Source organism: Acomys minous (genome assembly GCF_964271855.1).
Source record: "Acomys minous genome assembly, chromosome: 15".
Classification (NCBI taxonomy): Eukaryota; Metazoa; Chordata; class Mammalia; order Rodentia; family Muridae; genus Acomys; species Acomys minous.
The window spans coordinates 54,017,582-54,036,402 of NC_140497.1; the positions used below are offsets into that span (position 1 = coordinate 54,017,582).

General features: G+C 42.2%; 2 protein-coding genes across 7 annotated transcripts in view; one reads left to right on the forward strand and one right to left on the reverse strand.

The window, feature by feature from the left end:
- The window catches only part of PSD3 (pleckstrin and Sec7 domain containing 3), a 541,746-nt gene that overhangs the window by 332,374 nt on the left and 190,551 nt on the right, over positions 1–18,821 (reverse strand). The window lies entirely within an intron of this gene.
- On the forward strand, positions 1,752–2,348 carry LOC311584377 (small ribosomal subunit protein uS19-like; the record flags this gene model as incomplete). Its single annotated transcript, XM_084758630.1, has 1 exon — positions 1,752–2,348. The coding sequence occupies exon 1, from the start codon at positions 1,914–1,916 to the stop codon at positions 2,346–2,348; it is 435 nt and encodes a 144-aa protein (XP_084614756.1). The 5' UTR covers positions 1,752–1,913.

Consider the following 18,821-nt stretch of genomic DNA (forward strand, 5'->3'; position numbering starts at 1 on the left):
CATCCGAGAGGAGGGAACTTCAATTTAAGAAAATGTCTCCATAAGATCAGCTTGTGAGAAAGCCTGGGGGCATTTTGTTAATTCCTGATCAATAGGTGAAGGCCCAGCTGATAATGGGGGGGCATTGTCATCCCTAGGTTGGTGGTCCTAAGCTCTGTAAGAAAGCAGATTACGACCATTCCCTTTCCTGTTGGATCCACCTAAGCAGAGCCAGCAGAGGTGGGCTACATGATGTCCCATGACCTCAATCCACCCACCTTCCCTAGAAGGCCTGCAGGGGAACAGTACCTTAGACTCCTCTTTGCCAATTCCCTGCCTGCCTGGTCCTCCAGTGGCACAGCCAGCAGAGATGAGCTGCACTCTGTACCCTAAGGTCTACTGTCAGGCCCACAGCTCTGTTTCCCTTCCAGGAGGCCTAAAACCACAAAACATCCAAGAAATCTGGGACACTATGAAAAGACCAAGCCTAAGAATAATATAAATAGAAGAATAAGACTCCCAGCTCCAAGGCACAGAAAATGTTTTCAACAAAATAATAGAAAAAAAATTCCCCAACCTAAAGAAAGAGATATCTACAAACATACAAGAAGCTTATAGAACATTAAATAGATTGGAACAGAAAAGGAAATCCTCCCACTACATATAATCAAAACACTAAATGTGCATAACAAAGAAAGAATATTAAAAGCAAGAAGAAAAAAGGTCAAGTAACATATAAAGGCAAACCTATCAGAATTATGCCTGACTTCTCAACAGAGACTCTAAAAGCCAGAAGGGTCTGGGCAGATATCTTACAAACACTAAGAGATCCCAGATGTCAGCCCAAAGTACTATACCTAGAAAACATTTTAATCACCATAGTTGGAGAAAGCAAGATATTCTAAGACAAAACCAAATTTAAACTATATGTATCCACAAATCCAACCCTACAGAAGATACTAGAAGAAAAACTCTATCCCACAGAGGTTAACTATACCCAGGAAAACCCAGGAAATAAATACCTCCACACCAACAAAACAAAAAGAAGAGAAACACACACACACACACACACACACACACACACACACACACACACTCCAAAAAAATCAATATTTAATCATTATTGTTCATTAATATCACTAAACATTGATGGACTCAATTACCCAATAAAAAGACACAGGCTAAAAGAATGGCTGTGAAAACAGGACCCATCACTCTTCTGCAGACAAGAAATTCACCTGAGCAACAAAGATAGACATCTCGGAGTAAAGGACTAGAAAAAGGTTTTCCAAGCAAACAGACCCAAGAAGCAAGCTGGAGTAAGCATTCTAATATCTAATAAAACAGAATAGCAACCAAAATTAATCAAAAGAAATGGAGAAGGACACTTCATATTCATCAAAGAAAAAATCCATCAAGATGACATCTCAATTCTTAACATTTATGCTCCAAATGCAAGGGCACCCATATTCATAAAAGAAACATTCCTAAATTTAAATCATATATCAAGCCCCACACAGTAAGACTAGAAAAATTCAACACCCATCTCTCACCAATGAACAAATACTTGATAGACAGAAACTAAGAAGAAATAATGAAACGAACCAACATTATGAACCACATGGACCTAACATATCTGTAGAACATTCTACGCAAACACAAAAGAATATATCTTCTTCTCAGCACCACATGGAACCTCTTCCAAAATTGATCACAGAGTTGATCAATAAGCAAGCCTCAACAGCTACAAAAAAAATTGAAATAACCCCGTGTATCTTATCACATCACCATGGATTAAAGCTGTGCTTCAACAACAGCAAAAACCCTACAAACTCCTGGAAACAAATAACTCTCCCCTAGATAACTACTGGTTCAGACAAGAAATAAAGCAATTAAGACACAGCCAACACTCTCTTTTCCGAGGAGCAGCCAGGATGGCTGAAGTGAGGCAGAAGAAGTGGACCTTCCACAAGTTCACCTGCTGTGGCGTGGACCTGGACCAACTGCTGGGCATGTCCTACAAGCAGGTGATGCAGTTGTACAGCGCCCAGCAGAGGCACTGCCTGAACTGTGGCCTGTGGTGGAAGCAGCACTCACTTCTCAAGCACTTGAGAAAGGCCAAAAAGGAGGATACAACCATTGAGAAGCCAGAGGTGGTGAAGACCTTCCTGAGGGACATGATCATCCTGCCCGAGATGGTAGGCAGCATGGTGGGCGTCTACAATAGCCAGACCTCCCTCCAGGGGGAGATAAAACCAGCGACGATCGGCCACCACCTGGCCAAGTTTTCCAGCACCTACAAGCCAGTGAAGCATGGCCGGGCTAATATCGGTGCCACCCATTTCTCCTGTTTCATCCCCCTCAAATAGCTATGTCCAATAAAGACTCAGTGTTGAAAGAAAGAAAGAAAGAAAGAAAGAAAGGAGGGAGGGAGGGAGGGAGGGAGGGAGGGAGGGAGGGAGGGAGGAAGGAAATTAAAGACTTTCTAAAATTCAATGAAAATAAAAGCACAACATATCCAAACTTATGGTACACAATGAAAGCAATGCTAGGAAGAAAAGTTCATAGCACTAAGTGCCTTAAAGAAACTGGAGAGATCTCATACTAGCAATGTAAAAGCAAACCTAAATCTTTTGAACAAAAAAAAACTAAATACACCAAAGAATAATAATCAAACTCAAGGCTGAGATCAAAAATTGGAAACCAAGAGAATAATACAAAGAATTAACAAAACTAAAAGCTGGTTCTATGGAAAATCAACAAGATAGATAAACCCTTATCCAAACTGAAAGACTGATAGATAAAATCCAAATTAACAAAATCAGAATTGAAAAGGAGGACATACATTAAGGAAACCCAAAGAAACATTAAGTCTTACTTCAAAAGCCTATACTCCACAAAACTTGAAAATCTAAACAAAATGGAGGTTTTCTTGATAGATTCCACTTACTAAACGTAAGTCAAGATCAGGTTAACAATCTAACTAGTCCTGTAACAACTAAGGAAATAGAAATAGCCATTAAAAAAGAAAAGAAAAAAGAAAAAAATTGCCCAGGGCCATATGGTTTCAGCACAGAATTCTACCAGGCTTTCAAAGAAGAACTAATACCAATACTTCTTAAACTATTCCACAAAATAGAAACTAAATGAACATTGCCAACCTCATCCTATGAAGCTGCAATCACCCTTGATACCTAAATCACACAAAAATTCAACCAAGAAAGAAAAATTCATACCAATATCCCTCATAAATATTGACATAAAAATATTCTATAAAATACTCACAAACAGAATCCAAGAACACATCAAAAATATCTTCCACCATGATCAAGTAAGCTTCATTCCCAAGGATGCAGGTATGGTTGAACATATGAAAACTCATCAGCTGGGAGTGGTGGCGCACACCTTTAATGCTAGCACTCAGGAGTCAGACGCAGGTGGATCTCTGTGAGTTCAAGGCCAGTCTGGACTACAAAGCAAGTCCAGGACAGCCAAGACTACACAGAGAGATCTTGTCTTGAAAAGCCAAAAAAAAAAAAAAAAAAAAAAAAAAAAAGGAAAAGAAAAAGAAAAAGGAAAAAACATCAATGTAATCACCATATAAACAAACTGAAAGAAAAAATGATAAACTCATAAAATGCTAAAAAAAAGCCTTCCATAAATTCCAGCACTCCTTTATGTTAAAAGTCTTGGAGAGACCAGGGATACAAGGCACATACCTAAAGACAATAAAGGTAATATACTCCAAGCCAACAGCCAACATCAAACTAAATGGAGAGAAACTCAGAGCAATTCCATTAAAATCAAGGAGACAAGGCTGCCCACTTTCTCCTTATCTCTTCAATATAGTATTTGAAGTTCTAGCTAGAGCAATAAGACAACTAAAAGAGATCAAGGGGGTACAAATTGGAAAGGAAGAAATCAATGTATTGGTATTCACAGATGATATGATAGTACACACAAGTGACTCCCAAAATCCTACCAGAGAACTCCTACAGCTGAGAAGCACCTTTGGAAAAGTGGGTGGACTCAAAATTAACTCAAAATAGAAAAAACAAAACAAAACAAACAAACAAAAATAGATCACTAGCCCTCCTTTATATAAGATATAAAAAACTAAGGAAACAACACCCTTCACAACATCAACAAATAATATAAAATATCTTGGTATATTATAACTCTAAACAAGCAAGTTAAAGTCCTATATGACAAGAACTTCAAGCCTTTGAGGAAAGAAATTGAAGAAGACACAGAAGATGGGAAGATCTTCAATGCCCATGGATTGGTAGGATCAACATAGTAAAAATGGTCATCTTCCCAAAAGCGATCTACAGCTTAAATACAATACCCATCAAAATCCTAGCACAATGCTTTACAGATCTTGAAAGAATAATTCTCAACTTCATATTTTAAAAAAGGATAGTGAAAACAACCCTGTACAATAAAAGAACTTCAGGAGGTATCACCATCCCTGATTGCTAACTATCATTACAGCAATTAAGATTAAAAACAGACATTTTTTATGTCTGGCATTAAAAAACAGACAGGCTGATCAATAGAATCAAATAAAAAACACAGAAATAAACCCACAAACCTATGGAAGCTTGATTTTTGATAGAGAAGCCAAAACCATACAGTGGGGGGGAAGGCATCTTCAACAAATGGTGATGATCTAACTGGATGTCTGCATGTAGGAAAATGCAAATAAATCCATGTTTATCTCCCTGCCCAAAACTCAAGTCCAAGTGAGTCAAAGACCTCAACATAAAACCAGATACACTAAATCTATTAGAAGAGAACATGGGGAAGAGCCTTGAACTCATTAGCACAGGAGACAACTTCCTGAACAGAACACCAACAGCTCAGGCTCTACAATCAACAATTAATAAATGGGACCTCATGAAACTGAAATGCTTCTGTAAGGCAAAAGACGCCTTCAATAGGACAAAATGACAGCCTACAGAACTGGGAAAAGATCTTCATCAACGCTACATCTGACAGAAGGCTAATTTCCAAAATTTACAAAGAGCTCAAGAAACTAAACACTAACAAACTAAATAACCCAATTTTTAAAAGAATGGGGTGCTGAGCTAAACAGAGAATTCTCAGCAGAGGACTCTCTAATGGCCAAGAGGCATTTAAAGATCTATTCAACATCCTTAGTCATCAATGGAAATGCAAATCAAAGCAACTCTGGGATTCCATCTTACACCCCTCAGTATGGCTAAGATCAAAAACTCAAGTGACAGCACAAGCTGGCGAGGACGTGGAGCAAGAGCAACACTCCTCCGTTGCTAGTGGGAGTGCTAACTTGCATAGCCACTTTGGAAATCAATCTGGCAGTTTCTCAGAAAATTGGGAATAGTACCACCTCAGAACTCAGCCATACCACTCCTGGGCATATACTCAAAAGATGCTACACTATACCACAAGGACGCTTGTCCAACTACGTTCATAGCAGCTTTATTCGTAACATCCAGGAACTGGAAACAACCTAGAAATCCTTCAACCGAAGAATAGGTGAAGGAAATGTGGTACAGTGAACACAATGGAATACTACTCAGCTGTTGAAAACATGGCACCATGAAATTCCCAGGCAAATGGCTGTGACGACAAAAGATCATCCTGAGTGAGGTAGCCCAGACCCAGAAAGACTGGCATGGTATGTACTAACTTATAAGCGGGTATCAGCCATAAAAGTACAGGATAGCCGTGCTACAATCCACAAGTAACACCGTCCAAGGGAAGATGCTTGAATCTCAACCAGAAGAGGAAATAAAATAGACATCTGAAGTAGACTGATGGAGGGAACTGGGGGGGGGGGGGGGGGAAGAGTAGAACAGGGGTGGGATCAGGTAAGCAGGGTACTGGGGAATACTGGGAAAGAGAAGGAAAATCAGTTGGGAGGCATCTCGGGGATGGGAAAAGCTCCAGGGAATCTATGGTGATGACATTAGCAGAGACTCCTGGCACCGAGGGGATATGGAGTCGGAAGTTCGAAGTGGAAGCTTCCGGCTTCTTTAAAAACTCAGTTGTGTCATGTGATATTTTTCTGGAAACTGCCTTGTGAGAGGACATGTGATGTTTTGCTCAAAACAGACACATGAGAGGGTGCATGATGTTTAGAAAGAATATCAATGGAAACCCACAGACAGTGGATGCTTTTTGAATTACAATGCTTTGCTGGTCTTCACTTCTTAGAGAGAAAAGAGCCAGGGAACTTCTCTGGTATTCTGGCTGATTCTGGCCACTTCCACTGACTTGTGATGATCCTGCAGGATCAGGCCACCCTTACTGATTTGCGCTGTTGTTTGGTGTTGGCTATTGGACTGGACTTCCGGTGTCCTGACAATGCAGAGTGGAACTGGCCCAAGGAACTAGGTCTAAACAGGTCCACAACCCCCTTTTCCAATTAACATTCTTTCTCCCCTACTTCTGCTTGGTGAGTTAGAAGAGAGGTAAAAATGTTTAAGAATCTTAAATAAAATACATTTTGAAAAATCTAACCCTACAGAAGTAGCCACCTCCTGTAGGCTAGTGGGACTGCCAGTCCTGCCTATGAGAAACGTAGGGATAAAGATGGAGGAGAGATTTGGGGAAATGACAAGCCAAGGACTGGCCCAACCTGAGACTCACCTCATGGGAGAGAGGGAACTGCTGACACTACTAATTAATTATTCTCTGCTATGACTGCAGACAGGAGCCTAGCATGACTGGCTTCTGAGAGCCTTCATCTAGCAGTTGATGGAAACAGATGCAGAGACCCACAGTCAAACAATAGGCCAAGCTTGGGGAGGTCTGTGGAAGAGTGGGAGGAAGGACAGAGGGAGCTGGAGGGGTCGAGGACACCACAAGAAAACCTACAGAGTCAACTAACCTGAGCCCATGGGGTCTCACAGAGACTGAACCACCAACTACAGAGCATGCATGGGCTGGACCTAGGCCCCCTAGACAGATGTAGCCGATGTGCAGCAGGGTGATGTGGGTCCCCTAACAATGGGAGTGGGACCCCACTGTCCCACTCTGTCTGTCACTGGGACTGTCACTGACTCTGCTGCCAGCCCTACCTGGGCTACCTTGTCCGGCCTCAGGAGATGATATGCTCAGTCCTGCTGTGAATAGATGTGGCAGGGTGGGTTAGTACCCATGAGGGGCCTCCCCTTCTCTGAGGACAAGGGGTGGGGGTAATGGAGGGAGGAAACTGTGAGGATGGGGCTGGGAAGAGAGGAGGGAGGGGGCTTCAACCAGGCTGTAAAGTGATGAAATAAATTAATTAATCAAGAAAAAAAAAAGCAGATTAAGCGGCATCCCTCCATGACCTCTGCATCAGCTCCTGTTTGAGCTCTCGTCCTGATCTTCTTCATTTGAAGAACAGTGATGCGGAAGCATGAGCCACGTGAACCCTTTCCTCGCCAAGTTGCTTTAGTCGTGGTGTTCTGAACAGCAATAACAACCCTAAGATAGACGTGGTTCAGAGGTCATAGTATTTTACCAAGTCTTAAGAGTTACTCTTAAGACTGCTTGTTCATGCTTACTGGAAATTAGGAACCTGACTTTTGTCAGAGAAAATAAAAACACAGATCCAAATAACAAAACTACAAACGACCTTTGGAAATCCACACATAAATGCTAAAGTTGCCTACAAATTGTATTGATAACCAGGATAATAAACTGTGGCTAAGTGAAATTGATAGCATTTATTAATTTGTGAATACAGATTCCCAATATGAATATGATTACAAACCCTTCCTTGTCACTAGGGAGATGAGAAGGAAACTAGCATATTACAAGAGCCAATGCCTTAGAATATAAGGGAGTGTGACATTATTGGGGTATAATTCTATTCTTTTGGAGAGCAATAACCCAGCCAACACAGTCACAATTCAGAAGGCAGTTTTTTTCTCAGAATGACCAGAGTAGACAGTACTCTAAAAAAAAAAACTAAGCAATTATCACCTTCTACTTTTCTCAAAAGATCCCCCCACGGACTCTTAGAAATGGGTGGTTTTTAAAAGATTTTGCTATTTTCTAACCAAACATGTGTGTATCTCATAGACTCTGAGGACGGGAGGGGATGGGGAGGAGAAGGGAGAAGGAAGGGGAGAGGAGGAGAGCGGAGGGGAAAAAAACTGGAAGGATAAATTCCTGAAAGTCTATAGTAGGGGACTAAGATTCAGGGAAGAGTAGAAAGAAAAACTTGACTTTATCAGTAAGGTGCTGAATTTTCAGTACACTCATGTGTTACTTATATAAATAAACTTCAGTCTCTAAAAGCAAAAGCCGCAAGAACAGAAGAGTATAGGGAAAGGGTATCAATTAAGCATTTTCTACTTGTAAACAGCTTTACACAGTCCTTCATCCAAACACAGCTAATAATTCACTAGTAACTGACCAGTATTTGTTCCCTAACCCAGAAGGAAGAAGGCAGGACATGCATGCATCTATCCAACAACAATCCATCCATCCATCATCCATCCATCCATCCACCCATTCATCCATCCATCCATCCACCCATCCACCCATCCATCCACCCACCCATCCATCCATCCACCCATCCATCCATCCATCCACCCATCCACCCATCCATCCACCCACCCATCCATCCATGCACCCATCCATCCATCCATCCACCCATCCATCCATCCATCCACCCATCCACCCATCCATCCACCCATCCATCCATCCATCCACCCATCCACCCATCCATCCACCCATCCATCCATCCATCCATTCTATATCACAAAAAATTGTAAGGTCTAGGAAAAAATGCAAACAAAAGCATGTTTTACACCAAGCAGGTGGACTGATGAAATAAAACCCTGACAAGTAAATTTGATTCTAGTAATCTCCAAACTTAAGTACATCTAATTGAGCCTTCACCCTCTAGCGGGAATCAAGAAATATGCTTCTGGAAAATTCCATGACGATTCTGATAAAGCTGTCATAAGGATCACACAGTGAGAAGACGCTGCTCTAATAAAAGGGAATTGACCTTTCTGCACACCCCAAATTAAACGAACTGGATCAACGTTGTAAACGACGTCAGGTTATATTGGACAGATGACAAAGAAGATGAATAACGCAGGTCCTCAAGGAGCTTGCAGACAATGGAGGAGTCAAGTAGGGGACAGCTGTGTTGGTTAGCTGCCACGATCTGGCTGCAGCAGTTAATAATCAACCTTCAAATACTAGTGCCTTTTGGTGAATGCTTATTTATTGCTCTGATACTGGGGCTGCTGTGGGACAGTTGTGGCTTTGCCCCAGGTGCAAGAAGGCTGCAAAGACAGACTACTTTCTGTCTGGATAGGAGGCTAAGGAGAGGCGGACCCTGTCTGTAACGCCACAGTTAAGAGCTGGAGCCAAAGAACACAGTTTATACTCATCACTTCCTCTCATGTTCATGTTTTGTAGCTGAACTACAAAAACCAATTAATTCTGAAGCCCAAACTGCTCCACCTCACTAGTAGATGTCCCATCAGAGAAGCCATTGTGAAAAATCTTACTCTTATGCCAGGCAAGATGGAAGGGCATAACACAAAATAGTATCGCACCACTCAAAATAGCATTTAATTTAAAGGTCTGATTACTTTATATCTAGAATTTTCCATTCAGTATTTTCAGGCTGTGGTTTACTAAGCCACTGAGAGTGAAAGTTCTAAGGGGAGGAGGCTACTGTATACTCATTTAACGACAGAGTACCAACACTCACACACACACACACACACACACACACACACACACAGTCATGTGGATACTGTCTTCTCTCTCTGACTTCCACTTTTAACCCATCTTCTAGGATGCCAACTGTATGACTATGACAGCTCTCTAAAACAGTCTTCTAATCCAGGCACGATCATATACTTCCTTCTGTCATCCTTGTCCGGAAATGGTACCCAGCAACAGTCCCAGCCATCACTGCACTCTTTCCAGTCCCGTCCCCGCTGCTCTGACTCATGACCCTACCATTGCAGACCTGAACCACTGAGGTCATGGTGAGCTGATCTTTTCCCAAGTTTTTCTCCCGGATGTGACAACTTCTAAACTATGCCTCACATTAAAGCTTCCCAACCGTTTCTATGTCCAAGATGATGTCCCCAAACCACTGTCACAGCATTTATCTACTTCTGTCCCCTCTTCATCGCTGAAACCTTATGCTCTACTTTTCTCCATGCTTTCTCAGATGCCCAAACTCCTCCTCTCTTCTGACCACTCACACCATTATATACAACCTGGAGTGTCCTTCCTCACTGTCTGACTCACAGGGACTAGTGATCCCCTCCGAACCCTGTGTACGCACTCCATCTTAAAATGTGCCACTGCATCATCATTTAACCACTCTTCAGCTCTGTGACCTGGCCTAAGTCACTTACCCTCTCTGTGCTTACATTTCCTCATCTGCAAGTACTAACAATCTGACTTTACAAGCTTCTTATGATCAAGGAAAGATACACACAGAATGGAGCCTAGAATTCTGCAACTACCCAACTAGTTGCTGCTGTTATCGTCGCTGCATCTATATTTTGAAATTGCTTATTTATATTAGTTTATATAATTACCTCAGTAACTTAGCTTAAATGTCTATTTCCTTGAACCATGGAAGGCAATAATATTATTTTTAATGTTGACATTTTATTGCATTACTGCATATGCATATTACTTTCTTACCTAAATAACTAATAGATCAACTTATTAATTTTTTTTACTATTATTAGTAATGTTGCAGTGACCTGCCTTTGTACTTTTCTTTTGTACATTTCGCTCTGATTATTAGTGTGGGAAAATCTCTTAGAAGTGGAATGACAGAATCAAAGAAAACATAACATGTGAGACTCAAGTCTTTATGTTTCCAGACTGTCCTCCAGAGCATCTGGCCAGCCCTCAGTAACTATCTTCACACGTGTTTGAATCTCAAGCCAAATAACAGCTCTTAGCATATTTTAGGCATCCAATAAACTCAGCAGAAGGAAGGAGGAAAAAGGAAAGTGAATAATTTTTAAAAAGGCATTTCTGGGAAAACCATGCCATCCCAGGAAAGGCAGACCAGAGTCTCTCAATAAGCTTAGGGATCCAATTCTAATCCTGACTCAACAGGTCTGGGGCAGTAGCTAGAGCTGCATTAAAAAAAAAAACTCTCAGCAATACTCACACTGTTCGTCCATGAAACATAATTCAAACATAAGAAGCAGATGTTTATACTAAAGAAGTAGGTATCACTAATAACCTTTGGATTATGGTACCCAACTGAAAAGGGTACAGGGATGGTTTCTAGGCAAAAGAGACTTAACAACGTTTAAAAAAAAAAAGATAAGGAAAATACTTATGTATTATCAGTAACCATTTTAATATTTTCTGTCATTTTAGTATTGTTTCAATTAACATTATATAAAAATCTTAAAGTTAATTTGGCAATATTTCCACGTCACGTGTGTGTGTGTGCGTGTGTATGTATCACACATATGTCTGCCCTAACATTTATTAATGATGGACCTGATAGTTAGCAGATATAAATGAACAGATTAAAATTTTTTATTCTCTAGTACTTTCAGCTGAAACCATAGCTGAAAGCTCCTGGGTGCTGTTTTATCACTGTTTCATGGAGACCAAAGGCCCAGCTATGTGCATCCTGTCATTAAAATGACATAGAGGTCCCCAAGAGCCGTCCCCCTTCTCAAATTCAATCAGCCTAGCTCATTCAAATTAGAGCAGAGATCAACTGAACACACCTCAGAGAGAGAGTAAATACTCACCCAGGAAAGCAGGGTGAGTACTCAATATAATCTAACTCAACACAGGGAACTGAAGACAAAGAAAACAACAGCCTGGGCAAATGACCAGAAGCTAATTCTACGTCAGCCAATCACTTTCTGTCCCTTCCAGTCCACCATTAGTGCTGGAACACGACAGGAAGAAGCCAGCATCGCTGGAACGCTTTCAGTCATTACATTACGGCCTGGAAAGGGGGATACAATAAAAACTAAAAAGGACAGGAATAGCTTAGGTGACTGAGTTCAAGTCCCGGTCTCAGGCATTCTGCCAGTTACTCTATCCTCCCAAGGTTCTCATTAGGCCTCTCTAGCAGGAAGCCGCCGCCGCCGCCGCCGCTGCTGCTGAAACTTATGCTATCACCAACCTCCTAACCAACTCCTGTGTGGAGGGAAGGAGAGTGCGGCCAGTATGACAGCAAACCCAAGGGCCCTGTGCTGTGAAAAGTCAATCCCTGCCATGACAGTGTCAATGTCCTCAGGCATAAAAAGGCATAGTCTATTAGAAGTTAACCTTAAAGTGTGTATCAGTTCTTTTTCCTTGTATATACTATAGAAAGCCAGAATGTGGGACATGGGTTATGACCTACGGTCAATTCCCAGCACTGTACTCATGCCCAGAAAAGGCTGGGGATGATAGTACACACTTGTTTTTTTTTTTTAATTAATTTATTCATATTACATCTTGATTGTTAGCCCTTCCCCTGTTTCCTCCCATTCCTCCCTCCCTCCCACTTCCCCCCTTCTCCCCTCCCCTATGTCTGTGATTGAGGGAGACTTCTTCCCCCTATGTATGCTCTAAGATTATTGAGTCTCTTCTTGGTAACTTGCTATCCTTCTTCTGAGTGCCACCAGGCCTCCCCATCCAGGGGACATGGTCAGAAAAGGGGCACCAGAGTTCACATGAGAATCAGATCTCACTCTCCACTCAACAGTGGAGAATATCGTGTTCGTCGGCTAGGTCTTGGTAGGGGTTCGAAGTTTACTGCCTATTTCTCCTTGGCTGGTGCCTTAGTTTGAGGAGGACCCCAGGACCCAGATCTGCCTGTCATAAAGTTCTTCTTGTAGGTTTCCAGGACCCTGTGGGTCCTGTTATTTCCCCATTCTTCCATGCTACTCTCGCCTAAAGTCTCAATAGGATGTCCTCTCCTCTGACCCACTTTCTTGGTAAGTAAGGTTTTTCATGGGACATATCCCTTGGACTAGTGTTTTGATATAAGTGAGTATATACCGTTTGTCTCTTTTTGCTTCTGGGTGAACTCACTCATTATGATAATTTCTAGGTCAATCCATTTGTCCACGAATTTCGGGAATTCCTCGTTTTTAATAGCTGAGTAATACTCCATAGTGTAAATGTACCATAGTTTCTTAGTCCATTCTTCTACTGAGGGACACTTAGGCTGTTTCCATGTTCTGGCTATTGTGTATAAAGCAGCTATGAACATGGTTGAGCATAAGACCTCAACTTAAAACCAGAGACATTAACTCAGTTAGAGGAAAAAGTGGGGAAGAGCCTGGGACACATAGGCGCAGGAAACAACTTCCTGAACAGTACACCCACAGCCCAGGCCTTAATGTCAACAATTAATAAATGGGACCTTATGAGGCTGAGAAGCTTCTGTAAGGCAGCAGACACTGTCAAGAGAACAAAGCGACAGCCTACTGACTGGGAAAAGATCTTCACCAACCCTTCATCTGACAAAGGTTTAATATCCAAAATATATAAAGAACTCAAGAAATTAAACACCACAAAACCAAACAACCCAATTGCAAAATGGGGCTTAGAACTAAACAGAGAATTCTCAACAGAGGAATATCAAATGGCTGAGAAACACTTAAAGAAATGCTCATCCTCGTTAGGCATCAGAGAAATGCAAATCAAAACGACACTGAGATTCCATCTTACACCCATCAGAATGGCTAAGATCAAAAACTCAAATGACACCACATGTTGGCGAGGATGTGGAGAGAGAGGAACACTCCTTCACTGCTGGTGGGAATGCAAACTAGTACAACCACTTTGGAAAGCTATCTGGCGTTTTCTCAGAAAAATGGGAATAGGGCTTCCTCAAGACCCAGCTATCCCACTCCTTGGAATATACCCAGAAAATGCTCGAACACACGATAGTACACACTTGTAATCCCAATGCGGGGGAGGAGATCCCTGGTCACCCAGTCTACCTGAACTCGGCAGCCTCAGGCACCAGAGATAAACCTATTCTCAAAAAAACTTACTCCAAAGGGGAAAATAGAACGCATCAAAACATTTAGAAACTAGAGCCACCGATTAGTTCCTTGCCTCCATCTTATCCTGCACAAGAATTTCTATTACACAGCGTAGCTGGGAGAGAAAGCAAGAAATGGGAACTGAAGTGAATGGTCAAGGAGATTCTAGGATAAATAATGAATTGCCAGTATCATCAAAGTTCAAAATGGCATTACTTTAAGACTGCTCTCTTTTCCTGTATGAGTGTGGCAGATGTATGTGAATATGCATGTCCATATGTGTGGAGAGGGGTGCGCATGTATTCATATGCATGTGCTGTGAGTGTGGCTGCCCTAACATGACAGTCGGTTTCTTCCCTGGGCCCCTCTACTTCCGTTTACTGAATCTGGAGCTCACTGGTTGTAACTTGTCTACCTAGCCAGCTTGCCCTGGAATCGCTTGTCCCTGCCTCCACAGTACCAGGACCGTACCTGCCCTGTTTTTACAGAGGTGCTAGGGATCCAAATTCCATGTTTGTGGGCAAGCACACTACCCATTGAGCCATCTGCCTAGCCCAGACTTATGGTAGAAAATACGCAATAAGAAAACATGAAATAAATACAACAGAGTCCAAAGGAAGAGAAAAGCACTGCCTACCACTCAAATGTGTTGTTCCTGCTGAATCCTCCACACTGTGCTTTCTGCTATGTGCCACTCTGTGGCACGTGATACCCGATTCAGGCAAACTATCTGCCACATAATGTATTCCTCAAGTTCAGAGGAAAGAGATAATATCTTTTTTTTTCATTTATTTATTTATTTAATCACTTTACAGCCTGATCCCAGTTCCCTCCCTCTTCTTCCATTCCTACTCTCAGGCCTCATTTCCCCCTTCTCTTCCCCCCCCCCCCACCTTCTTATCACAAAAGTGGAGCCCTCTTCCCCCCTTCCCCCAATGACACATCAAGTCTAAGCAGGACTAAGCACATCCTCTCCCACTGATGCCAGGCAAGGCAGCAAGCTAGGGAAAGGGTATCTAAAGGCAGGCAGCAGAGTCAGAGACAGCCCCTACTCCCATAATTAGGGGAAGGAATAATATCTTAATTCTACATATCTAGAGAAAACAGGTTGATTAAAATAGCCCCTAGTTCTGACAAATTGATTCTTCACTTTCCACACAAAATTCCTTATCATCCAGAACGCTTATTAGCTTTTGTTTCCGTGTTTTTAACTTCAAAGACTGAGCTGCCTCAGAATCGGTTCTCAGGACAGGCAATGATTACTTCCTTAAAGAGTCACCTCCCATCCCTGGCTATTCTTGACTTCCATAGGCAAAGCCTTCCCTTGATCTCCAGAGCTGTTAAAATGTCCTGAGAGGCTCTGAGTTACTTTTTCACAGAGAGGCACAAAAGATTCCTGTGTCTACATGAATTCTCAGTTCATTCCAAGTCAGTGGTTTCTATTTTGTAACCCATTTTGCCTATTTTAAAACTCAAAGGAAGCGTAACATTACAAATAAGGTAACCAGGATTGCTTCACGGGGGTATACACCCATATCCAGATTTTTAATCATCTCTGTTGCTTTTAGGCCAGACTTTTTCTTTTTCTTTCACAAACTTTCACCCAAAGTTTAAAAATAGATTGCTAAAATACAATTTTCATGACTACTTTATTCTTTATTAAAGCTCAGCTCATACAAAGGTTCATTCATGTTAAATTGCTATTTTTAAATGTGCCTAACTCCCTAACTCATTACTTAGTATATGTTAACAATTAGCCACTCTCTTTCTCTGGAATGAAAAGAAAAGTGCTGGACTATTTCCTCCCATCTAATTTCCTCCTCCCCACCCCAACTGCCATTCAGAATACCAACATTATTTTAAACTTTGCTGTTGTCTATTACAATAGCTTCATTCATAGGTCATTCACAAACGTCTTTCTGAACATTTTGGCGTATGACTTTTAAACTCAAGAGCTAGTGCTACAATTCAAATGCTGTACGTGCCCCTCGAGTCCATGTGATGCAGGCTTGGGACCCATTGGGAAGTGACATGTGAAGACAGAAGGTGATGAAAATGTGTCCTTCAAGGGGACTGTGAATTGACGCGTCGTCTCCCGGCTAGCTTTGTTCACGCTCTCCCATCTGAATAGACACTTGGGCTTCGGCTCCAAGAATTTCAAGGGACAAGCCCCTGACCGCAGATCTTGGTATTAATTGTGATGACCTTTTGACAGCTACTCCTATAGTGTGACTAGTGGACACACCTATATTTACTTTCCTTATCACTAAGATCCTGCATACGGCGATCTCACAGAAATCTCCACACGCTACACAGCTGATACTCCAGGGTCAGGAGTATGTGGAGGCCACACCAGCCTGACCTTCAAAGTGACTCTTACTCCAGGACTAATAATGTCCACAGGGCTTTGTACCATTAGCCAACAGGAAGTATGACCAAATATTCACAGCTGCCCATCCTTACCCTTTCTGCGTCTCCATCAAACATCGGATCCATCACTTTTCCTCATGTCCTAGAGTTTGTCATGTTTTCAAACCAATGAACAACAAAATGAATTGGTTTCCTCAATAAAGAGACCCCTTTCTTGTCAGATTCTACCGGCATCTTCCTCAAGTATGTAAGGCTCCCTTAAAAGATCCTACCTATATTTTATGCTATAATACGAATTCTTTTCTTCCTGGTTTTGAGACTATTGTAGACATTATTATAAAAATGTTCATTATGAAAAAAACTTTCTCTTTCTAAACAAGCAAAACAGTTTTGGGGCTTAGCGGTGAGGTCCTGGAAAGCTTACGAGTTCTTTCTCTCTCGGTTTCAGTTCAAGATGTGACCATTGTGCTACTATATCTGTTCCCACCATGCTATGCCACTACATGCTGCCCTCGCCAAACTCGAAAACTATCAAACTGGTACGCCTGTCCTCTTTACAGGTTGTCTGCTTCCAGGATTTAATTGTAACACTAGCATGAAACTGAATAATACATTCAGTCATGCAAGCCAGTCTATAGCACCTGGACATAGATGACCACATTAAAGAAGCAGCTCCGAATAGAATCAGGGAAAGCCCTGCCTGTGGAGAGGGGGCTGTGTCTTTCAGGAACCAGTAGTCCATGAGCCATTTCACAAAGGGACCGCAGGCTCTGCCAGCACAGCCTTTTCCTCTCACATCCCAACACCTCAGTACATAAGTCAGCGTGTGTCATAGCCTCAGGTGAGAACGCACACACACATTAAGTTACCAAGATGACCGTTTACCACTCCATAGAAACTATGCCTTTAAAAACTTACAGCTTATTAAAGTACTGACTGAACACAAGACGGCCCGATGGGCCATAGAGAAAGGAACCAGTCCCACTCTCACCAGTCAAGCCTGTGTGATGTTTTGCACTGGACTGAAGTTAAAATATGTGAGGCAGTAGGCTCACTCCTCCATTCTGACACATGAATATTATCAGGTCCCTCTAGACGGGCCTCAAGCTTAATATAGCTTTTTGCTTTATTGTCCAAAGCAACGTGTGAGCAAAATAAATGGAGGCATAATGGCAGAGTAAAAAGCCAAAACTCCTAGTAATGTCACCCCTGGCGTTCCCCATAGCCATTCCTCCTATTGAGCTTAAGGCACATTACTAGCATGATCTCATTAATCCTTACAACACCCAATGAGAGGAGTAGGCAGCAAGCATTCTAATCCCCCTTCGTAAGATGGGAAATGGGCCGCATAACTTTTCCCAGTACCGACTGCCGGCTCTCAAACCTATAGCTAGGGCAACAGTTGACAGACGTTTCACAGACTGTTGGATACTCTAGGCCACGGGAAAGGAAAATGCCTCGAAGATGAGATGGACGGCTCAGGAAAGCAGCTACCCACTCTACTGTCATTCCGTTTCTCAGTCTTCACAGTCTATACGAGGCTGTCAAAGACATATGACGGCTAAATCTTGGCTGCCAGCAGCCTAGACTGACAGACAGCTCAAGATTAATAAGCCACACTCTTCCATGTGCCTGTGAGGGTGCCTGCAGAAACAACTGATGGGTGGGCCTGTACTGAGGGAGGAAATAGAAACCTAGCAACCAGGGAGTGTGTGTGTGTGTGTGTGTGTGTGTGTGTGTGTGTGTGTGTGTGTGTGTGTTTCCCAAAGATCCATGAGGTAAACAAGTTTCCTCAGTCGCATCCTTCCACTGTGAGTCTGTGCTTTGCCAAAGACCCAGACACATGGAATCAGCCTGCCATGGTGTAAAACCCCACGAGCTGTGAGCCAAGATAAAGCTTCCCTCCTTTGACTTTGCTTCCCTTGGGTATTTGTCACATTGACAAGAAACTAAAAGCCTGCCCATACTTCATGAAATTAGCCATACAACTGTGCTTCTAAAACACAGGTCTCTTCAAGTTCTCAGTATTACTAGGCAGGGCACCAAAGACGGGCCACTTGGTCTCTGACCAGTAGAAAGAGCTCCTCGGTACTTTAAATGGGCATTTAAAATCTGATTTTAGGAGCTAGAAGAGAAATGGCTTAGCTAAGAAATTGTTTCCCATATAAGCATGAGGACCAGACTTCAGATTCCCCGAAGTGATGTAAATAAAAGCCTCCCATACATCTGCAATCCTAACTCTGGGGAGGAGTAGACAGGCAGATCCCTGGAGATAAAGGCCGGCCAGCCCAGCCGAACCCATGAGCTGCAGACTCCATGAGAAACCATGTCTGAAAGGTTCATGTGGAAAGTGATCAAGGAAGATGCCCAACACTGACTGACCTACACACACACACACACACACACACACACACACACACACACACACACACACCAAAAAACCTATATCAAAATATATTTTGAAATGAACTGCCAAATTGACAT